Raw genomic sequence first — 25,370 nt, 5'->3', positions numbered from 1 at the left:
GCCAACTATGGCACTGTTTTAGCTCCAGAGGGAATTTCCTCGCTGCAACCTGTGGAACTGGGAGGAGATACTTGGCCCCAGGGGCATGGATTCATCTCGGAAAGTCTTTCTCAAGCGTTGGTATTGAAATTATTGAGTGTTGATGACCAGATGTGAATTTCTGTTGCTATACTGTACACAACAGACAATAATAACCAAAAAAGGCACACTTGCAATGACCGGTATTTTTTCTATATGCAAGTGCTTATATCTTTATTTCACAACGACTGATAATACTTGCTTGGATACCACTTTAGTTTAGGTACTGCAAAAATGCATCTATTACTCATTTACTCTTATGTAACAAGACATTACCATATACTATTCTTGGTCTTAATGAAACTTACCTGCAAACTTACGTAAAACTTACTTAAGTGAGAGAATTAACACCAGTAGAATGCAATCAAGAGGCAAGAACTTAACAAATGTTATAGGCATTCATTCATCCATGTTCTTAATCAACTTATCCAGGGTAGGGTCACAGCACAGCTGGAACTTATCCCACCTACATGTGAGGCAAGGCAGGAAGAATCCCTAAATGGGACACCAGTCTATTGCAAGGCAAACACACACACACACACACACACACACACACACACACACACATGCAGGCCACTTATAATTATCAATTATAATAATCCATCCATTTTCCCAACCTATGTATCCTGGGCTGTTCTCCCCGTGTCTGCGTGGGTTTCCTCCGGGTACTCCGGTTTCCTCCCACAGTCCAAAGACATGCAAGTTAGGTGCATTGGCAATTGTAAATTGGCCCTAGTGTGTGCTTGGTGTGTGTGTGTGTGTGTGCGCCCTGTGGTGGGCTGGCGCCCTGCCCGGGGTTTGTTTCCTGCCTTGTGCCCTGTGTTGGCCGGGATTGGCTCCAGCAGACCCCCGTGACCCTGTAGTTAGGATATAGTGGGTTGGATAATGGATGGATGGATGTATCCAGGGCAGGGTTGTGGGGCAGCTAGAGCCTGTTCTAACAAGCATCAGACACAAGACAGGAATAATCCCTGGACAGGGAGCCAGCCCATTGCAAGACAAACACACACACACAAGGACCACTTTAGCAATGCTAATTCACCTAAGTTTAATTAGGCTGAAGTTTAGAAAGTACAGGTGTACTGCTTCACAGCTCCAGATTCTATGTGAAGTCTGCATGTTCTCTCCGGTTATTCATGGATTAATTGGCATCAGTGCCAGTGAATTTACTCACTTAAAACACTGTACTCAGTTCTTTTATTACCATATCCTGAGCAACAGCAACTCATTGTGCATGAAAATAATTGATAACTGGCTTGTTGTGTTTCAATTTCCTTTTTTGTACACTCTGCCTTTTTCATTTTTTTTTATCATTCGTGTGCAAGACAGGTGGCTTGGCCCTTTCAAAAGTCTAAGGCGTTTATTAAAATACAATTTAGCAAGTTTTAAGTTTTTCTTTTCTTTCAGCTTTGGACCCCAATATTCTATAACCCCATTGCAAAATCACAAAAACTGAGAATGAATTTTTAACATTTATAAAAAAACACTTAATTTTAGAACACAGATGCAAGTGTATACCATGAGTGCTAAGTTTGACTTGAAAAATACACAGGGGGCAGGAACATGGCATGAACCAAAATGCAATAGCAAACAAACTTAACAGGTGAAAGGTCCAAACCAGAAGAAACAAAAAATGCTGGTCAAAAGGGCAAAACCAAAAATACCTGTACTGGTTACCTAAAACTCATTTCCTATTTAAATTTCTAATAAACAGTGAGTAGTTTGTTTTGAAAATATCAATAAACTTGAACTGCCATCCAAACTATCAGCCAAGTGTTGATGCAACGTAGCAACACACTCTATTGGTATATGCAAAATGTCAACAATGGAATAATTGTACATGAACTAGTGTTTCTTGCAATAAGAAAAAAAAAAAAGTCAGTCAGTTATTTCCTAACCCAACTAGTCCTAAACAGGGTTGCAGGGGATGCTAAAGCCTATCCCAGCTAGTACAGGGCATAAGGTAACGACAAACCCTGGACAGAGTGCCAGTCCATCACAGGGCAATCACACAAATACACATATCCAATGACAAACAAGGGCCAGTTTAGTATGACCATGTCTTTGGGCTGTGGAAGGAAACCAGACCATACAGAAGAAACCCTCGCAGACATGGGTAGAACATGCAAACTCCATTCGGGAAGGACTAGGGGTGAGGCAGCAGCACTACTACTGCACCACCATGTCACCCTTGCAATAAAGTCTTAACCCAAAATGGTGACATGGTAACATCACTATCAGAAAGATAAAATAAATAAAACATCAAATAATAGCATGCAAAAGTAACTGAATCAAAAATGACAGAACATAATGAAAAAAATAATGTTCATAACAAAATCATGGCAAGAACACTTTGTATGATTAAATGTACAATAAACAATTGTATTACAAACAGTGTTCTGCTCTGCATCCTGGCCCAACATTAAACTGTTGTTGAGCTACAGTATCTCAGCATGTGTCTAAATGAAACTATGTATTATTTTTGAATTCTGTGGTTTGTGACAGAACCACTAGGGGGTGTGCCAGCCACCCAACCCAACACAGACAGACAAAGGAGGCACACTTATAAAACGCACAAATTTTATTTCTTTTCTTCACCTGTGGGCAACTCCTTCCCCGTTCCCCACAGGCACAACACAGTCCCACAAGCACAGTACCACACAATTCTTCTTCTCTTTCTCTTTTACTCCTCCACTCTACCTTGGCAAGTTTTGTCTCCCTCCTCCCGACTCTGGCTCACCGAGTACTGTCCGCTGGCCCCTTATATAAGGCACCCGGAAGTGATTCAAGTGCTTGTTGCCCCACTTCCTGCAGCACTTCCAGGTGTGGAAGAAACAGCTGCAGCGCCCCCTGGCTGTGTCCAATTCCATTTCCCATGAAGCCCTGCGGGTGTCCGAGGCACGGCTGCCACCCAGGGGGGCTGCCATCTAGCGTTCTGGGGGAGGTAGTGCTCTGTCCACGCTTGCTCCCCCAGTCCTTTCCAAGGTAGAGGCTTCCCGACCAGGCAAGGGCCACGGCCATCCATGACAGGGGTCATTCACAAACAAGCTCCAAATTCTGTTCCCATAGTCAGCCTTTTATAAGTCCATAAATGATAGAAATAAAATGTTCCCACACATGTGCTGTACTTGACAATGGCCGTTGTTGTGACAAGAAACTCACCACATAACTGTAATTTTATAGTGCCAAGGTCTGCCTAGTGCAAATACAAAGGATCCAATACTTTGTTCAAGCCTATTTGACACATCTAATCTGAACATTTAATTTCTTTGCAGCGTTAGTTTAAACACAGTGGGCAATTCATTTTATAAAGCTGTCATAAATCTGTTACATGTGGTTGCTGTCAAACCCCAAATTAATTTTCTCACAAGGGTTGAGTTGGGGTTTTTAAAATAGAATTTTTCACTTTCACTTTGCCTGTTTTAGCAGAGTTTACTTTTTCCAATAATGTTATGTGTCCTCATACATTTAACTTTCAATGAAAATTTTGTTACAGTTGTTGTATTGATTCTTGACACATTTTGCCTTAAAATATCAAATTAAAATGTGATCACTGTATTTTCTTACCAGACAAAGGGCACTTGTGGTAAATTGTACACTGAATTAATATTTGGTACTGATGTGGAACAGACCAGATAAAGACTTATTTATTAAAAAAAACCACCCTTTTTCCTTTGACTAATTATTGGGATGTATTTGCATATCTGACCACTGCATAGAACTTGCCAGGGTGCTACTTCCGAAGTGAAGCTAATCAGTTAAATGCTACTTTCTAGTTCTGTTTCTCTGTGATCTAGCAGCTTCTGCAACACATTTAGAACCATGGGCTCAAGGTTCAAAGGCTTACCATTATAGCTTTATTTTTATTTCACTCTGACCTTTAAAATGCTATAGTACTTAAAATGTATCTTCCTGTCATTTTAACCACAAATATATATTTTTACATATATACCTGAGGCTCTTAGTTTAACCCGTGATAGTTTCCACTGCATGCAACAATTTTAACACAGTACCAAAGCCTTGATGCTTTTTTTGATGTGCTTGTTTCACTCGTAAAGCACTAGAAAACCATAATTCACTTTGAAGCCAAATGTTCACTAAATAAATGTAAATTTGAAGTAAATGCAAACATGTAATTAAATATATTTTATATAGACTGATCACAATTGAGTAAAGACATACTCTGTGTTCTTGTATTTTTAATGGGACTACTGATGACCACTAACCTGCCTTAAACCTATTGAAGTTTCAACACCAGGTTTAATATCAAAGCCCCCGTCTTCCATGAATACAGGATGATTCTGAGAGTGCACCATCACTCTTGCACCAGCCACAGTAGATAATAGGGGGATGAAGTCATTTTGTTCTGTCCGTAGTAGTAATGAAAGCCCTGAAAATGAATAGAACATTAATGTAATTGTGTATTATGCTGTGAAAGAATATTACAATATGCTGTATCTATGAGAGAAGTAAATGAAACAGGGGTATCTGCCATTGCATGATGTTGGAGTACCAACTAAGTTTCAGAAAGTCTATAGCATTCCTCTGTAGTAAATGGGTAACCTGCGGATAATTTGGTGGAGACATCATCATTGTTGCAGGTTTGCATACCAGACAAAAACAAACAGGAGTACAAGAGTGGAGAGACACTAATTGAATTTTGGAAACAAACATAGCCTTTGGTTTTCTCTTGAACAAACAGGAAACCTCTGCCACTTTCTGCCAAACTCCTAGCAAAGGTAGGGAACAGGTTGCCTTTCTTTTTCGCCAGTCAGTACAGTGTTCTCCCAGTCAGGTAATAAATCATGCATTATGCCATTTGGGATGCCAGCCCATGCCTGCTATCCATCACAGCGGTCATAGAGGTAAGCAAATCTTTGCATCTTATGGTTCTCACTCTGCAATATGATATTTGTAAATCTGGTATTTCCCAGGTTGTTTGTTTCAGAGGATCTTCTGAAGTCTGTAACACCTAACAATATACGCTATCTCTTATTGAGAGATTTTAATCTGAACACACGTTTGCACTTCATGGGCATAGACAGCTTAGCTTTGTTGCGGCCTTTAGTGAGAGAGGTTGGCTTGTTGCTTTTTGAATGGAAAGTTTAAGATTGATGAGTACCTTACTATAAGGTATTCAAATGAAGAGCTGAAATTATCCATTAACCCAAATTTTTGCTGGTGTTTTTAGAGAATTGCATATTGCATTTTCTAAGGTTATACTATTATTGCCAGACATCTGCATCAATATATCTTGACTCCAGATGCTTACAATTAAAAGAAATCTTTAAAAAGGTTGTAGCCGCAGGAATGTAAGGAGAGTTCTAGCACAGGTAACACACGTGTGCCGAAAGAAATTTCTCAGCCCAAAAGTTTGTTTTAAAATATTTAGTGAAAATTCAAAGCAAATCCACACAAGAATAAAGAAAAAAGTTGTTACACACGTAGAATAAAAGGCAAAAAAATAGAAAAAATGTATCTTCTCTAAAAGCTTTTCTTGTAAAACTTTAGTTGTTTCTATACTTAAAGATTTTTTACTTCTTCTTCTGTACGCTTTAAACGTACGGTTCAGCACATACAATTAAGTGCTTTGTCTTTCATGTTACTTGGCACACAAAACACGCACGCAAGGCACGGTTTAAAACCATGTGCCCTCTACGCCTTACACATGGCAAGGCTGATCACTAACTGAGAATAATGTTTAGTCAGAGAGGCTAGAAATAGTTAAAATATACCAATTCAATTCAACTTATAGGGGTTATAGGAACCTCCTATAGATTATGTACTAATATTTAGTAAAACATTCAAATAACTTAAATAACTAGCAAATGGCTCTTAGAAAGGTAATGAGGCAAGAGCTTGTAAGGGATCATGTCATCTTGCTCATTGGAACTGTGCCTTTCCATCATTTGTGACTTGAAATTTATAAAGGCTCATATTATTCCTGAGAATTTTGTATTTTACTATAAACATGTAATTCACTTGTAGAATACCTACACTGCCAGAATGAAGGTAGCAATATGAAGTACCAACACATAGAAAAAATTCAGACAAACCACTCTCCACTCCAGGTGTAGAAACACTCCACTCATGTCCATCTTCCCAGCTGTTGAATGTGTAGCAGTTTCCATACATTGGATGATGAAAAGTTGTGTAGTTTCTGAAACCAAACAAATGAACGTGTTGTAAAATACTGAAGTAAATATTACTTAAAATGTGCTTAATTATAGTAATAATCAACCTTTATAATGTGTTATAATAATTTAACTGCACTAAGAAAAAAGAATATGTAGGGTATTACTCAAGTGAAAGTTATTACTTCACAGTCATTGTATTTATTAATTGTGCTGTAAAGTGAAGAGTTTTTTTATAAAGTTTTAAAATACCTTGTATGTTCTTTCAGCTGACAAATGGGCTAAAGGGTACCAGGGTGCATAGGTGAATGAAAAAGCCTTAAAACATATCAAATACTTCTACTTTGAAATGGCAAAGCTTTTACATGCCTTCTGTGCTTATGAAATATTCAAACTATTTTTCGTGAGGTAAGAATACTTTTGATGTTCACTTGTCTACACACAGCCACCCTCCTAGTTAGGGTTTTGATAACACTAATAAGTCCCCAGTGTCATGCTATATTCTGCTTATAACAATACTTTTGCTTCTGCAATTATTTTTTCCACAGCAGATATGTTTATTTTTCTTTAAATGGCTCTGACTTTTTGCCCATTACATTCTGTGTTTTTATTCTACATAGGCTACAAGGAGATTCACGCCAAATAGTATCGCTGTAAAAAGAGCACATAAGGATTACTTTGTTCTTTGTACATATAAAAATAATTCTGTTCTAAATTGATTACACTGAATTATACTTTTAATAAAAACATTACATTTTTGAAAGAGCAAAACACCTGCACATTGCAGTTTCTGTGGTATGTTATGTGCATGTATGGTAAAAAAAAAAAAGAAAAAAGAAGGAAAATGAAAAAGGCAGAATGTGTGATAGAGCACTCTGATGCTCTACAAACCAATTACAGAATTTTTAAATGCCTGATGAGTTGCTGAGGATATGGCAATTAAACACAGGTGAATCGGTACTGCTAAACTGGACCTAGCCTGTTTGTGTGCAGATCAGTGTATTCAACCTGCGATGGATTGTCGCCTCATCCAGGGGTTGTTCCTGCCTTGCTCCCAATGGCTACTAGCATTGGCTCCAGCTGCGCTGAAAATGGGCAGATGGATGATTTGATGTTTATATCATCTGTTTAGTTTTTGTCATTTGATTTCAAGCTTCTCACTGAAGCACACATGTGCATTATCAATCCAGAAGCAGTAGGCAGTATTTTTGCAAAAGAAATCAGCTTCCACATATTCAGAGAATATAAACGATTGCAAGTATGCCTTTTTCAGTAATTCAGTAGCACTTGACGTTGGCTTTCTGGTAATGTATGCCTCTGGGGCCAAGTACCTATTCCATTTCTGCAGGCTGCAGAGAGGAAAGTCTCTCTGAGGCTGAAGTAGTGTCACAGAGGAAGATGAACAGCGTAGTTGGCAACATGAAATGCACAACAGGTCTCCTTTTAAAATAGGTGAATTTCACAACACTGGTTTGCTTTTTTACTTTCTGAAATCAACATAGATATGCTGTTTTGCAATATATGGAAGTATCTGGTGAGATTTAAGGCTTTTCTTTATAGATAGATAGATAGATAGATAGATAGATAGATAGATAGATAGATAGATAGATAGATAGATAGATAGATAGATAGATAGATAGATAGATAGATAGATAGATAGATAGATAGATAGATAGATAGATAGGGGAAATTCACATACTCCAGCAGCAGCATACTGATACAAAAAACAATATTACATTAAAGATTGGTAACAATGCAGGTAAAAACAGACAATAACTTTGTATAATGTTAAATGTTAACGTTTACCCCCCAATCCCCCCCCCCCCCCCCCCCCCCCCCGGGTGGAATTGAAGAGTCGCATAGTTTGGGGGAGGAACGATCTCCTCAGTCTGTCAGTGGAGCAGGACAGTGACAGCAGTCTGTCGCTGTCTGTCTGGAGATGACACTGTTTAGTGGATGCAGTGGATTCTCCATAATTGATAGGAGCCTGCTCAGCGCCCGTCGCTCTGCCACAGATGTCAAACTGTCCAGCTCCATGCCAACAATAGAGCCTGCCTTCCTCACTAGTTTGTCCAGGCGTGAGGCGTCCTTCTTCTTAATGCTGCCTCCCCAGCACACCACTGCGTAGAAGAGGGCGCTCGCCACAACTGTCTGATAGAACATCTGCAGCATCTTATTGCATTTAATTTATTTAATTATTTAATTTAATTATTAATTATTAAATTATTATTTTATTATTATTTAATTATTTATTTAATTTATTTATTTAATGGGATCCTAGTATCCATATTCTCAATTATAAAATGCAAGAGCAGGCTAGTTATGTTTAACATTTATGAAATTCTAGCTGTATCACTTGGGAAATTTTATAAGAGAAATGGCCACTGTGATGGTCTTCTTCTTCTTCTTCTTCTTTCAGCTGCTCCCGTTAGGGGTTGCCACAGCAGACCATCTTTTTCCATATCTTTCTGTCCTCCGCATCTTGCTCTATTACACCCATCACCTGCATGTCCTCTCTCACCACATCCATAAACCTTCTCTTAGGCCTTCTTCTTTTCCTCTTGCCTGGCATCCTTTTCCCAATATATACCCAGCATCTCTCTGACTTTGTCTCCCAACATTCCAACTTGAGCTGACCCTCTAATGTACTTATTTCTAATCCTGTCCATCTGGTACCGTCAGAAGAACTATGTAACTAAGTACTTTTCTATACACAATATTTGTATTATTTTTTAAGGGCCTAATGTTATTGGCAGGCAGTGTGGTGCAGTAGTTAAGGCTTTGGAGTTTAGACTTCAAACCCTGAGGTTGTGGCTTCAAATCCTGCTTACGATATTGTGTGACCATGTTGCTTTACTTGCCTTTGTACAAATTGTAAAAAAAAAATGTTGTAGGCTGCATTGGGTGAAGGCATCAGTCAAGTAAAATCATTAGGCCACTGGAGGTGTTTACTCTTGAACATGGAATATACAATTGTGCATGAGTTGAACATTCATGTATTGGATCAATGTTTGCTTTTCATAGTGAGGTGACTATTGTTGATGGTCATTGCAAACACAATTGTACAGGAATCTGTATTCTTTTCAATTAAAATGGGTAATAAATACGAAAAATGTGAAATTTGAGTATACAGTATATTAGATTTGTACAATTTCAGTACTTTTTGCATCATTTGGTGTTTTTCTTCAGTTGTATGTGGATGTATAAGTAAAAAATTTCTGAGAACCAGTATGGAGGTGTGGCTGCCAACTGTCCATAAAGTTCCTGAAAGTCCATGAAAAATGTGTAAAGTTGATGTCCATTAGTAATTCTATGAATAAAATTGACTGCTTGTAAATCAAATTTTGTTAAAAACAGCAACACTACAAATCAATCTCCATATAATGCACAGAAGCAGCTTGTCATTTCTTTTGTATGTGCCTGTCAACTAAATATCAAGAAAATCCACACATGGCCAAGATGTAAGTTTATGTGCTTACTGGTTACAAATTTTATAACAAGTTCATTTATAAGAGCAAAGTGAGACATTACGAAAAAAGGCAGCTTAAACTAAAGAGCTAGCATTTATACAATGGATATGGATGGATAAAGAAAACAAAAAATATGCATATTGATTCATGCTAATGGCATGAAATATGGTGGTGTTGCTAAAGCTGGAGGACACATTAGTGGAGTAGAGTGAGTGTAAAGCTTTTTCTTTATCCATCCATCCATTTTCCAACCCGCTGAATCCGAACACAGGGTCATGGGGGTCTGCTGGAGCCAATCCCAGCCAACACAGGGCACAAGGCAGGAACCAATCCCAGGCAGGGTGCCAACCCACCAGCTTTTCCTTTATTGTCAATAATAAAAAGAATGTCAGTAAAAAATGACTGAGTTCAATAATTGTTGTCAGGGAATAACAAAATTTAAGGTTGGCAACTGTGGAGGGTCCCCTTTCAAAATTTGTAGATGCAAATGTATATTTTCAATTGAACAGTTTCTTATAGGATAGCAGATTTGTTAATTTTAAACAGATGCCACAGGTTAATGATTGTGTTGGATCCAAAGACACCATTATTTCTTCTGCTTCTCCTTACCTTCTTTATTACTTCTAGCATGGCACTCATAGCCACAGCTTTGGGCACCTGCCTTCAAGCTTTAAAGCATTTCTTGAGCTTTACCAACCTTTCTTCTACTATTTAACACCTCTCTTTACATGCTACATATGATGCCATCTCTTTCTTCCTGTCCAGGACACAGCCCTTTTTTACTCTGTCTCTCCATGCTATTAGTCTGTAGTGCTGTTTGCATGTCCTGTGAATTATATCTGCTGTGCCCATCATTTACATAAACTCACCTCATAGTGCAGTGCAGTCAAATAACATTAGCATAGCTTCAGTTTTACACTGAAATATTGCTAAACTGTATAACGTCAAAAATTTGGGTCATATCATAGTCTAAGGTCAAATGAGGGACCGCGCAAATTTTGGCAGAGATTTGTCCAACGATGTGGATTTATATGCAGGACATATACTATATAAACAGAATATATATGTATAATGGGAAACAAAAGTGCGTACACCTGATGAGCCCCAAATAGGGCAAAAAGTGTGTTGTGTACTCTTTGTATTATGTGGCAGATACTATATAACATGTCTATGATCTGCTTCTCACAACTGAGAGGATGTGGCAGATGCCTGCCGGCTGGCCGACCAAGCACACGTGTTACATGTTAAATATAAGCAAATTATCATGCTAAAGATTAAACTACTAAAATGTGGAATGAATGGTACAGAACAAAGTTGTCTTATTCTAAGTATTTACACAGATGATCTACTGATTTAAGAGAAATATTTATTCATTCATGTGACAGTCACTAACTCAGCTCATCACCACTTGCTAACAAAACACTGCATGAAGCTCCAGTTATCAGTCAGTCATTTTCCAACCCACTATATCCTAACACAGGGTCACAGGGTCTGCTGGAGCCAATCCCAGCCAACACAGGGCACAAGGCAGGAACAAATCCCAGGCAGGGTGCCAGTCCACCACAGGACACACACACCAAGCACACACTAGGGACAATGTAGGATCGCCAATGCACCTAACCTGCATGTCTTTGGATGGAACCCAGAGCACCCGGAGGAAACCAATGCAGACATGGGGAGAACATGCAAACTCCACACAGGGAGGACCCAGGAAGCAAACCCAGGTCTCCTTACTGCGAGGCAGCAGCACTACCACTGCACCACTGTGCTACCCTCCAGTAATCAGTGTATCCAAAAATAAAACTAAAGCAAATAATAATTAAAGAGCTGGCTAACATTTTAATGAGATAATTACATAAATAGACATCAGGCTTCTATTTGTCAAGTTATGTAGGGTTTATTGTTAGCTTTCTGCATCAGTTGTTTGTTTCACCATTATGGCATCAGATGGCATCATGTATTTACTGGGCAGTTCTGGAGGTCATTGTAATCTGTCTTGATTAAACCGGAGTAAAGATTGTAAAAAATAGTTAATTAAAGGAATGCATTATATATTTATTTGAAGAGACCATTAATAAATGATTAAGCGTTTAGTTTTCAGAAGACACTGCATCCCACCCGGAAGAGTAATTTCTATTATGTCACATGGATCTCAATACCAGGTACATTTGATTTATAGCTGAAGAATTAGATTTTAGGTCCAAAAAACGGAATTTCAAATAAAGTAGATGAGAACTAATTATCTCCTATAGATTTTTATTATTGTCACATAGATATAGAGCAGGTGTTGCCAACTCTGATTCTGGAGAGCCGTATTGGCTGCAGATTTTTGTTCCAACTCAATTGCTTAATTAGAAGCCAGTCTTCACCAATAACAGATCTTAATTTTAGATAGATTTAACTTTACCGTGTCAGTTCATTCTTAAATCATTTTTTTTTTTCTTTGTAATGATACATGAATCATCCAAGTGATCGGCAGCCTAAAATGAATGAGTTTCAGATCTTCACTTTCTCTTCAGTTTCCTTCTAAGTACTTGATTTAACCAGATCGTGAATGATGAATACACACATATGGAAATGGAGACAGGCTAGATGGAGAACTACTGGATCCTTTGCAATTTGTATCTTACTGCTAATAAGGAGCAGTTAAAACAATTAATACAGCTGTTTAAGACTGAAATAAACAAGGGTTTAAAATCTTAACAAGCGAGAGAAGTAAAATGAAGCAGACATATGTCACTTGAACAATAAGTGCTTCATCAGCAATGAATGATTTCTCATGAAGCAATTGTATTCGAACAAAAATCTGAAGCCACTGTGGCCCTTCAGGACCGACGTTGCTCAGCCCTAATTTAAAGAGTCTGAGTCTTAAATAGCAAGTAAATTAAATGAAGTTAATTATTAAAAAAACTAGTTTAATTAAGAAAATGGTTAGAATGAAAACCTGAAGCCACTGCGGCCCTCCAGGATTGACATTGCCTACCCCTGGTATAGTGGAAATGTAATCCTGCATTCTTGGATTTGACCTTCATTTGAGCCACTGGCTACTTTACAAGAATTCCAACCTAACCTGAATGATGAGACAAACAAATGCTGTCAGGTGTGTTTTAAAGTGCATTTGTAGAAAGGAGATGGTCATCAAAAGTAACAAAGTTACAGCTGAAGCAGGCAAAAACCAGTACACAAATGAGAAACATCAAGGACAATGTACAAATTAACAAATAAAGCATTAAAGTGAAGATAGCAAAAAAGCACACAGAGAAATTTACCTAAACTAAACAAAAGTGGAAGTGCAGGGTCCACTGTTGCCCGGAAGTGATCCCAGATGCAGAATAAGGAACAGAGAGAAAAAAAGAGTAGACACAAAGAATATAGCACAGTTTCCTGTTAAAATGCTTTGTAATTATCCTGCATGTTGCAATTTAAAAGAAAGAGGATGCTCATTTTTTATGTTTATTACATTGTAAAAATATTTTGGTAAGCTAATAAGCTTGTCACAGCCTGTGCCTTTATCACAGCATGTGTTATTAGGATACCTTCCTAGAGAATAAAATGATTTTTCCTAAATCTTAACACTTTATCTCCCGTGGTCATGTTTAGTTATTTGTGCTTCAAATTAAAAATTTCTATTGATAAGTAATCCAACTTTGTACATTTTAAATTAAAACATCTTAATAAGGTTTGTATGCCAGGGAAATAAACTAGAATGAACATTTACAAAAAAAGAGTATTGTAATATATAGGAACCACATGTTTCAAATCATTCAAACCATGTTTCAATTTATTATTTTCAAATATAAAAATTACACTTTTTTTACATTTCTATTTAGCCATACTCACGTTCATGATACCTAGAATCTATTCTAATAAACCTCAATTACTTAATCATTTGTTTTCTTCAACACTCACCCTTTGCTGCAAACAGCCCCGTTAAAACTGCAGGCGAAGACAAAGTTATTAATGTCGGCCTTGTCAGGATTGCTGTCATCATCTGCTAATGCATTCATGGACATCTGAGCCATTATATTTATGTAGTGATATTTATACCATTCCCTGATTGCATCTACTCCAGAAGAATATGCCTGAAAATAGCAGTCCTGTCCGGAGGCATTACACTAAAAAAAAAAAAAAATGTTTTTGAGATGCACACGCACACACACACACGTATATACAGTATATTCTATTGACAGAAAAAATTGAATCAACTATCAAAGGTAAATTGAACATACTAGTTTAAAACCAATCTGCCAGTTTTGATTATGCAGTGGAGGGTTGTTCTTGGCAACCCCATGATTTCCTTTCTTCTCAGGTGTGTTGAAGTTAACAGAGGTCTCTCTGTTCAGCACCTCAAGCACAAATTTCTTGTTGAAGAGTGGATTGGAGTTTCTGGATTTTTCTGTTGCACTGGTATGAGATGTACTGTTTTGCTGGACTTTTTTAGAGAAAGTGTATCCGTAAAGTTTATATAATGTTTCTTCTGTAACAGCATCCAGTTCTTTTAGTTCTTCACGAACTGCAGAATACCTAGCAAAGTTAAGAGACATTTTAATGCATGCATCCATCCCAACACATCTTTTCAGCACAGCATATTGTTCAAGGAGACAGAGCCTATTCCAGTTGCATCTAATGAAAAGGAAGAGACAATCCAGGACAGGACAACAAGCTTTGAAAGAGCACACTTATACTCAAAGCAGCACTCACCAACCAAGTCCAAGTTCTTTTACAGAAAACAGGCTGGTTTGCATCAGTTTTCAAGTGCTGTGTTTGTTATATTGTTGCTGTTTTATAGATTAACTATACATGTGTCTTAAACAATATACTTGAATCACAAAGACATATTTAAGGCATAAGCAATACTTTGGATGAAAAACAAACATAGGAGAGACAAATATAAATCAACCTTGTTCTGAAGGTGTACACTAAAGAACTTATACTGTTTCTGAAAGTTGAGCAAAGCATAGCTTCACTGCCACCTGAATGACTTTCCCCTTTGCATGATTTAGTTAAAAGCAGCTGTGCAAGGGACAATGAATGATCACTTTGGTGACAACTGTTCAATTTCATTGCACTCTTGACATAGTTAAACTTACAAAATAAGTCAGTACTAATTATAGGTTACTGGAATATTCTACTGTGGCTTTCTTCACTCATACTGTCACCTGGTAGTTCACCAAAATCATCCAGAAACTACTCACATATGTGAAAAGGACACATGACTATATGGAGACAGTATAAGCTGATGGTGCAGACCTATAAATATCTGGGAGTGCAGCTGGATGATAAATTAGACTGGACTGCCAATACCGATGTGCTGTGCAAGAAAGGACAGAGACGACTATACTTCCTTAGAAGGCTGGCGTCCTTCAACATCTGCAATAAGATGCTGCAGATGTTCTATCAGACAGTTGTGGCGAGCGCCCTCTTCTACGCGGTGGTGTGCTGGGGAGGCAGCATTAAGAGGAAAGACGCCTCACGCCTAGACAAACTGGTGAGGAAGGTAGGCTCTATTGTTGGCATGGAGCTGGACAGTTTAACATCTGTGGCAGAGCGAAGGGCGCTCAGCAGGCTCCTATCAATTATGGAGAATCCACTGCATCCACTAAATAGTATCATTTCCAGACAGAAGAGCAGCTTCAGCGACAGACTGCTGTCACTGTCCTGCTCCACTGACAGTTTGAGGAGATCTTTCTTCCCCCAAACTATGCAACTCTTCAATTCCACCCCCTTGGGGGGGGGGGGGGGGGTAAACGTTAACATTTAACATTATACAAAGTTATTGTCTGTTTTTCACCTGCATTATTATCATTCTTTAATTTAATATTATTTATTGTATCAGTATGCTGCTGCTGGAGAATGTGAATTTCCCATTGGGATTAATAAAGTATCTATCTATCTATCTATCTATCTATCTATCTATCTATCTATCTATCTATCTATCTATCTATCTATCTATCTATCTATCTATCTATCTATCTATCTATCTATCTATCTATCTATCTATCTATCTATCTATCTATCTATCTATCTATCATTAGTTAACTTTATAAACCTTGTAGAGCTGACAAGGTAAATTACAACACTTAAAAGCAGATTATGGATGAATATTAAGCCTTAGTTGTAAATAAAAGAACCCTGAAATTACTCTACATTGTAATATTTTTATTGATATTTTGGGGTAGTTGCCAAGAGAAGAACGGGAACAAATCAAGCACATAAGAAAGTTTATATCTAGGGAAGGAATCAATGCTGGTGACTGTGAAACCCTTTGTAGTGGGAACAGACACCATGCTACAGTTTGAATTCTTGTAGTTCATGAACCAAAGATATTGACAGTGAGAGTAGAGAGACACAGACACAAACTTTATAAAATTGTAAAAATAACAAACAGCAAATATTTACAAAAATACAGTCCTTTCCCTTCCTCCTGTTCCAATCAAATGTCAGGAAAGGAAAAAAAAGGAAAAGAATTATAAACTCTTACTCAAAAATTCTATTTACACAAAAAATCTATATACAAAAAGAAATGTGCTTCCTTCTTATCCCTTTTAAGTTATCAAGAAAGGGGAATCAAAAACACTGTTTACATTAAAGAAAAGAAAAAGTAATTGTTAAAGTCCACTATCGACATTCAAGGGGTTTAACACTCACTTAGCACTCCATCTTTACTATTCATGTTGGTCTGAAGGCCAAAAGACAATCTCTAGTGTCTATTCCTCAGTTTTATACAGTATGTCGAAGGGTATTGTGGCATTCAGTCCCAGCTGACGCACTCACGTTCCTCCAATCAGAGAGCACGTAGCGACTCTACACATGTTGCACTTCCCCATTTCCCATTTATTGATGCATCAGCCGGCGTGCAATCCCTAAGACACTACCTCTCTCACTCTCTCTCTCTCTGTCTCTCATGCAGTTGCACTCTCCGAGAAGTACTCCTCACTTTTTAAACTTTTTGCCTGGGACTTTGTTAAGCTTGTATGACTCCTTTTTGACTAAGCAATGCACTTCTCATATTGCCTGTTTTCCCTTTTATAACAGCGACAGTGCATGACAGGCAGCGGACCTTGCCCATCCAGATGTTAGTTTGATTCCCACAATGTAAGAATCAATGCCAGATTAGATGATCTGGTACACCTTCTCCTCATTTAAAATAAAACAAAGGTAAGCCTATAAACTGCTATACTGTAACAAGCAATTGTCAGTTTCCATGGTACACTGCACCACTGGTTTCTTTGCTAGTACCTGTGTATTTAAACAGTAACTACAAGAAGACTATATACCATATTAGATTAGCAGGCACCAAGGAAGCAATTTTGTGTACACAGAATTTAAGGCATAGTGTATTGGAAGACTGGTGGAATATTAAAACCCATCCCAGTAAGTTATAGCAATAGGGTTCCCTTGTGGAAATCAGTGAGATTCTTCCAAACAGTTGATGATGAGGTAGACTGCAATTCTTCAAGGGTACCAGGCTCTTTATTTAGAACAATGAGTTCAGGGAGGCAGGGGAATCTGGAGTCACCAGTGAATCACCAGTGGGAAGTCAGGTGTGATTGGGTACATGATATTTAGAGGGCATTTCTGACACTGGTACAAGTTTTTGCGACTGCATCCACTGACAGCAACCTATTGAACTTACAAGCGAGTGGGACAGGAAGTAAACTGGCAAGGACAAAAATAAAAAAGAGTGAGGTTGGAATAACATTAGAACAATTTTGACTAGAACAGGCCATTCAGCCCATCAGAGCTAACAAACCTATTTGCTTAACATTTCCATAATAACAACATCAGGTTTTAAAAGTCTCTAAAGTACCACTCTCTACCACACTACTTGGTAATTTATGTGTCTATGGTTTCTCTGCGCAAAGAAAAACTTTGTAGTGTTTGTGCTAAATTTAGAGTTTCAGTGACCACATGTTCTTGTTAAAAACATAATTCAGTAGTGATAACATCTAATACCACAAAAACAATTGCACAGTTTATAATAGATCATAACTTATCAGACTTGTGGAAATTTTTAAATCCACACTCAAAAGCATATTCCTTCTTCTCACCAGTACATCATAGTTACTATATATTGTGGCAGATGGCCGGGGTCATTACCTGGCCAGGATGCCTAAAAGGACCGGAAGGTGGCAGGAATAGCTTCTGGGCCACGAGGGGGCAACCGCCCTGGAGCAGGAGAGGACCACGGGAGAAGAACAAAGAGCTTCTGGCCCGTTGGGACCCGTGGCCACCGCCAGGGGGCGCCTTAAGCCTTGTAGGATTTGGAAATAGTTACTTCCGCCACACTCGGCAAGATGGCAGAGGAACCTGCCAGGGATGCCCGGAGTGCTTCCGGGGCAAAGGGCAGCACTTCCACCACACCAGGAAGTGCTGCCGGATGGACGTCATCAGACACCTGGAGCACATCCAAGCAGGGATAAAAGGTGCCGCCTTCCTACAGTCTGGGAGCCAGAGTCGGGAGTGGGAGAAGGACAAAGCTCCCAGGAGGAGAGTAGAGGCGGCCAAGGACTGAGACAGAGTTTATTTAAGGGTGATTATTGCTTTGTGCATTGTGTGTAGTGTTGGGAATGTCTTTATTAATGTTTAATAAACATGTGAAAATTGATAAAGAAGTGGTTTCCGACTGGTGGTGTCCGGGCAAATCTCACAATATATATATATATATATATATATATATATATATATATATATATATATATATATATATATATATATATATAAAGTTAGCTCGACTGTTATTAGCAACATTTATAGATGCCAGAGACAACAAGTTCTACATCAAAAGTTTCACCAAGCATTAATTACTGTCTTTCCAAAGAAATATAAGAACTTATTACAATGTGCATCAAAAAGACAAGTTTCACTTCTGAATAATGATGCTAAGATACTCTCCAAAGCTTCCTTCTGTAATATCAGAAGACCAAACCGGATTTATTATGTATATAAAACACACCAGAGATCTTATTATCTTTGGAAGCAGATAAAGCATTGGACATGATTAAATAGAACTGTCTATCCAACACAGTGCACACATTTGGGTCTGGTCAAAATATATGTGTATAGATAAAACTACTTTATACCAGTCCAGACACCTCTGTCTGTATTAACAACATTATCTTAAACATGAGGCCACACTTTCCTGCACATAGAAAATCAATTCTATATTCACTGTTAATTATGTATACACAGTTTGTGATTTCTAAGTACAGCAAAAATTAAATTTCCATCTGTGTAACCATCTTTCTATATTTCAATGATTGTGTAATGGACCTTGTAGGATTTTTAAAAATACATTGTACAGTAAACAGCTATTGGATATACAATTTTAATTTTGTGTTAAACACACAAGTATCTGAATCATAAGACAAGTTACCTGTATGGGTTAAGGGTACAAACTGTAACAGAAGGAAACTGCAACTCATTAAAGTTGACACTCACGCCAATGCTAACAGGATGGCTGAAATATTGACCAAACAGAAGGCCAAATTGCCAGTACAGAATGGCCACTGTTCCTAAAGAAAAAAACAACACTGAAAATTAGTAACCTGCAGATTAAATACATTTTTAATTTTTTTATGAATTTTATTTAAATTCATTTTTCTCTGGGATTCACAACCAGGTTGCCTGATTACTCCATTGAATCCATTACTCAGATGTGAAATAGAATATATAATGGCTACATTGTTACCTACACATATGTAATCTGATAATGCTGTTTAAAAGTGGTATGGCAGGAAACAACATATTATGTGCTAATGCAATTTACAGAGAGAATATAAAAGACTAAATATTGCCACCAAATGATTATATAATGTGGGTACAGAAGTGGTGCCATAACATTTCTCATACATTGAACAGTGTCTTTTCATGCAGATCACAATTAAATATGTAAAGCATATTCCTTGCAACACACATATTCATATAAGGACTCCTATTGACCAACATTTTACGGTAGAAGTCATTATTTAGGGACTGCATTGCACTAATACTTAAATACAATAAACAAAAACAATTAATAAAAATAGCAAACTTCGCTTAATCCTAAGTCACCTCTTCATAAAGATATGCAAGGATTGTATTCTTCCTTCAAAAACACCAATAAACATATTCTGTGTATTTCAAAATAAGAGTAAATTCTGGACAGCACTTTAACCTGCATGGTGGATGAACATGTAGTGTAGCTCCAGGAGACAATTGCATTTTTATTTTTTGCCTTTATCATCATATTTTGTTTTTATTATTTTTATTTCCATATTTTCTTAAAAGTTTTAGCGATGGGCGCAAACAGAAGGTCAGTGAAATCAACTCAGCAAAAACCCCCTCTGCATTGATGCTGAAAATACTGGAAACTTTAACATGAACACTTTCTCCAGAAATTTAAAGAATTTAACAATAAACCAGCTCATGGACAAGAACTATAATGTTCATGAAGAGTTAGCTACAATTTGTTATTTTTCAGGTAAAAGAGGAGCAAAAAAAAAAATATCCAAAGAATTTAGGCAGGGAGTGGGTGTTAGTATTCATGTGTTGTATAGATTGAGATTGTTTGAGAATGAGGTTAACAGATTAGGGTCCCTTTACGTATCTGCTTTTTGAAGCTTGTGAAGTCCAGTAACATTAGGAGGTGAAAAAGGAGGGCATGGGCCTGTTTCTTCCATTCTTGTTCAATTTTCTCTTCCTGCATTTCTTCAGTATCCCCTTTTATCTGTTATAAATTGTGCACTCTGAATAAGTTTTTCTTCAGGTTTGATTGGTTTTGGGGGGTATGTTACAAGAAGAAATTAATTAAATTATTTTTTGGTTTCTCAATTTAGTATTTTACTTTCAGTTTATTTTCACTTATTACCACAATGCCATTTTTGTTTTTTCATATAAAAGACCCTCTTATGGTACAGCAAGGGTTGTTAACGCTGGTTTAAGTTGTTGTTTATTTAAACTTTTCCTTATTATTTAAATATAATTTGTATATTATATTATTATATATTATTTATATATATAAATTATATATATATATATATATATTTGCGGTGGGTTGGCACCCTGCCTGGGATTGGTTCCTGCCTTGTGCCCTGTGTTGGCTGGGATTGGCTCCAGCGGACCCGGTGTTCGGATTCAGCGGGTTGGATAATGGATGGATGGATATATATATATATATATATATATATATATATATATATATATATATATATATATATATATATATAATTAATATGTGTGTCATTCTCAAAACTTTTGGCCACAACTGTACTTTCACTTAAGGGGAGGTGAGAGAAGTTGGAAGGATGGTGAAGTCTTACAAAGCTCCAGGAAGTGATCTAATTAGGGGGATGGTCTTTAAAGAACATTGTAGAGACCTCTCGGGAATCTTATGTCAGCTTTTCAATTGCACCTTTAAACAGCACAGAGTGTGAAAAGCTTTGGAAGAACTTTGAAATAACTGTCTAATCAAACGATATGATTATTGTACAGTGACCCTTACATCACTCTTGGCAAAATATCTGGAGCGGCTAATTCTTGTTCACCTTCAGGTCAATTCCTCTTTGGATCCATTGCAGTTTGCATATATAGAGAACTGTTCCTTCGAAGAAGCAGTCATGACTCTGAGGAAAATGAACAGTTCAATTAGCATTCTAGGAAACTATTGCACATGTTGTATTGAAAGCATACTGGCCTGGTTCGGGGGACTCTTTGGGACTAGAAAAAATTAACTTAAGAAAAGAATCCAATTGGGGTCTACTCTCTGTGGGCAATTGCAATTAGGGCTCCAAGAACTGTATATCAAAATATCAAAAAGAAAAGAGGATAAGATTGTAAAGGACCAGACACACTACTTAAATAATTGCTACCAAATTTTAAAATTCTTTAAGGTGATACTTGTTGCCAAAATCTAAAACAAACAGAAATAGAAATAGTTTTATACTGATGGTAATAAGACAGGCCAGTTTTAGTTTTGATGAAATAAGTAACTATTTTAGAATTCTATTTTTACATACTATAAATATGTTACTAATTTGTATATTATTGCATGCCTTGTATGCATAAATGTGGTCTTGCTGACTGGATTAAAGCAAATGTCCACTTGTGGAAAGTAAGGGTAAACTAAACTAAACATTTAAAGATGAAATACATGTTCATGTTTTTTCCCTCTCTGTCTTTAATATTTGTATTTTAAAGATGTGATGGACGGCCGGCAGCTCAACCCGGCTGGGATGCCCCTGGAATAGAAGGATGGGGGAAGGCAGCAACTTACCGATACTGCTTCCCCCAAGACGCTAGATGGCAGCTTCCCTGGAGTACAGTGGTACCCCGGAATCCCGTAGGGCACCATGGGACATGGAGTTCAGATACACAGCCCTGCTGGGTGCCGTGGGTGCAACCAGGAGGAGCTGTCAAGAGACACAGGGATTTCCATTTCCAATATAGCCCGGAAATACTCCCAAGTCATGGGGACGGAAGGACAGAAGTACTTCTGGGCTGAAGAAAAATGCAATCCTCCATCTGACCCGGAAGTGCTGACAAGTCACGGGAACAGAAGAGGAGAAGCACTTTCGGGTCAAGGACTATATAAAGGACTGGTCGAGACCCAGCAAGTGAGCTGTAGTTGGGAGGGAGTGTGACAGAGCTGCTGGGAGGAGTGATTTGTGTTCAGTATTGTGTGCTTATTATAGTGATTATCTGTTTATAGTGGTGGAGGTGCTTTGGGGCACTTTAAAGAAGAAAATTATAATACTTCTGGGTGTTTTTAAACCTGTGTTTGCATCTGTCTGTTGGGTTTCATGGGGCAACAGTGCCCTCAAGCGTCCGTTTATTGACAAAGGTATATGCCCCATTTTGAACCTGTGTAGGTGAGGTCGCTTGGGTTGAGGTCTGTTCCTGGGGTCCAGACCTGAAATAGGGTTGGTTGGACCTTTTTTTTGTCTGAGTTTTTTGAAGTCTGCTGCCATTTTTTTGTTTCTTGGTGGTCAAAATGATTTCATGTGTGTGGTAACGTACATTTTTAGGTCCATGGAAGTGTGTGTTTTTAGTGAAAAATAATGTACTCAGGCTCTGGGAAGGTGTAGGTGCACATGGTTATAAACCAAAGCAGCCCTGGGGTGCTGACAGAGAGACTAGCTAATTGTGCATTTACATTTCAGCCAGTTTGCTCATTAGCGCTTTAGAGTTGTAATTAATGCACCTAAACCCACAATAGTTTAAAGGACCCTGGGAAAGAGAACAAAAGGGAGAATCAAGAGGAAGAGCAAGAAATAGAATGCATGGAGGTGAAATCAAGAGACAAAAAGAAATATCAAGATCCTGGCAGGAGTGTTACTGCAGAGAGGAGACAAAGTGGTCAGAAAAGATAACCTGTATGATGTAGTACTGTTTTGGGGGTAGGGACGCTCCTGCTCCTCTGCACTGTTCAAGCACTTCAGAAAGTCTCACAGATCTTGAGGGACAGTGGTGGGATAAAGGAGTAGTGTTCATGTGATATAGTGGGTCCACAGCTCTGAATGAATGGCCAGTTTTTAATAAATAATCCGTTTGGCCGTGTCAGGCTCCATAGGTGCACTTGCGCAACTGCGGGGAGTTGATGAGGTAAATGGGGCGAGACGCACCTGCACATGAAGGTGCTATCATTCCCAATTGCTTCATCAGCTTCCTGCAGTGCGTGATTGAGACGCTCTGTAACTGCTTTGATGCATCTGGTAAACAGTAAACCAAGAGAAAAGCAACTGGTTGTCTTCTTCAGTATCAGGCTTACCACATTACGTAAGTGTTGCTCAATGTTTGACATTTAACACTGGGCTTTGATCTGCTGTTCCTCACACTCTCCTGATCTATCTTCTCCAGACTGCGTCCTTCACAGCGGTGATTCCAAGCCAATAGTTTGTTCTTCTAATCTGAAGATGGGAGCTAAAGCAGGATGATCGTCTGTGCCGCAGCTCCTAACATCTCCTTTTCTGAGTAAAGTCTTGAGACTGTACCTGCCTTCTCTATATAGTAATAAAGTACCTGTATTTTCCTTGAAAACCTTGACTCATCTTCTTGTTTCTCATGCAACTCTGTGACCCAAGCTTGACCCATACCTGAGATGTTAAATGTAATTAAAAAATAAATAGAAATACAGAGATGAATGCAGAATGAAAATGAGACATATGTATTTTTTATAGAAATACAGGTATGAAAATACAGAATGAAAATGAGTTGTTAGATGAAGATGAAGGCGCCATTCCAAAATGCTTTTGCAAAGTAATTTTTCTTCATTCCAGAATCAACTTTTTCCAGGATTGTTGATTTTTCTTTCAGTGTCAACTAACGCCTTTTCTCACTTTTTTTGTTCATCACAAAGAAACCTTTGAGAAGCGCAATGAAAATTGAACAGTATGTTATCCGCACACAACACAACTACCCACACAGATGCTTGGTGGAGCACTGACTCAGAATTTGGCTATGTGTATGATACCTACACCCTGGCCAAGACTGCCCGAGACCAAAAATTTTACAACAAACTGTCTCTTTCTTTGAGACAACCTATTGCAGGTGCAGAAACAGCAGGAGAGGCATTAAGTATTTTTTGTATCGCATTATTATCTTCAGTGGCTATTTTTGGTTGAAAAAACATTAATTATACTGAGATTTACATTTCATTAAAATTCCTTTAACATGATGTTCTGTAAAAGTTTGTCCGGGCCCACAAAAAGTATTTGTTACTCTGAAAATTTTGTCACTTCTGTATTTGCTATAATGGGATTTAACCTGTACTGTTTGTTGGATGTGTTTAATCTACAGTATATTGGCATTTTCCTGGTGTCAGGGTGGAAATATTGTAGGACTTAGGTGCTGGCCTGATTCTATCCATCCCTCATTTTAAAAGCCTACCAGCTTCTTTGCTACATAAATCTGGTGGCAATTTCTGCGATTTCTAGAAGTCAGGGGTTTGCTACAGTATTTTGACTTTACTGTTATGATTTCCCAGTTTAGACCCTTGCTTTTCTTTTGACTACATTAATCTCCTGGTCAATTTAAAATCTCAGGACCCTTTTGGCCTGCCTTTTACTTTCATTCTAGCAGAGCACTATCACCTCTGCCTTACATCAATAGCTGATCTGAATTTTGAGTATGAAACATATGGGAACTAGGCTTATATATTAAAAGATCCAGTATCCTAGACTTTCTCTTGGGAGAGAGAACAAACTCTTAGAGTCAGGTCTCCCCTGTCTAAATAATGAAGAAATGTGTCATCCTTAGCAAGTTCACACAAATCTAGATTGGTCATTCTAGTACAGGGTAACTAACAATTTTAAACAATTGAATTTACAGTGGATTCTCAGGACATTTTCTGCTATGTACTTATAGAAATTGGAGGCAAGAGGTTAGCACTATATTGCACTTACTCGCTAACACCATAGCAATTGTCCTTATGGCCATCCACAACTAGTTGTATTTTCAATTTATAGGTTTTTAAATTTTTCTAAATGCAGACGTCCTAATTCTTTGTTATTCATCATATTTCTACCATTACAATTCTCATTCCAGACTTGACTCAATACTTTTATTATAACTGCCAAGCTATGAATGCAAATATTGATTTATAGCGAGTGTCTTGCTTCAAAGTTACATTTTCCACTGCTGTTCTTTCATACTGTTTGCTGGCATTTCAATACTTTGCAACTCCAAAATTCTGACATCTACCAAAAATCTG

General features: G+C 37.9%; 1 protein-coding gene across 3 annotated transcripts in view; it reads right to left on the bottom strand.

The window, feature by feature from the left end:
• The window catches only part of LOC114658121 (amiloride-sensitive sodium channel subunit alpha-like), an 85,215-nt gene that overhangs the window by 35,976 nt on the left and 23,869 nt on the right, over nucleotides 1–25,370 (bottom strand). For all 3 annotated transcript variants that reach the window (XM_028810173.2, XM_028810174.2, XM_051932000.1), the window contains exons 3-7: nucleotides 19,059–19,197; nucleotides 13,912–14,206; nucleotides 13,592–13,797; nucleotides 6,135–6,238; nucleotides 4,305–4,468 (exon numbers count right to left, since the gene is read on the bottom strand). In XM_028810173.2, the coding sequence (XP_028666006.2) occupies nucleotides 4,305–4,468; nucleotides 6,135–6,238; nucleotides 13,592–13,797; nucleotides 13,912–14,206; nucleotides 19,059–19,197 (908 nt within the window). The remainder of the gene's footprint in view (nucleotides 1–4,304; nucleotides 4,469–6,134; nucleotides 6,239–13,591; nucleotides 13,798–13,911; nucleotides 14,207–19,058; nucleotides 19,198–25,370) is intronic.

Source organism: Erpetoichthys calabaricus, chromosome 9 (genome assembly GCF_900747795.2).
Source record: "Erpetoichthys calabaricus chromosome 9, fErpCal1.3, whole genome shotgun sequence".
Classification (NCBI taxonomy): domain Eukaryota; kingdom Metazoa; phylum Chordata; class Cladistia; order Polypteriformes; family Polypteridae; genus Erpetoichthys; species Erpetoichthys calabaricus.
Note: the sequence above shows the minus strand (reverse complement) of the source record. Positions and strands in the feature narration are given on the sequence as shown.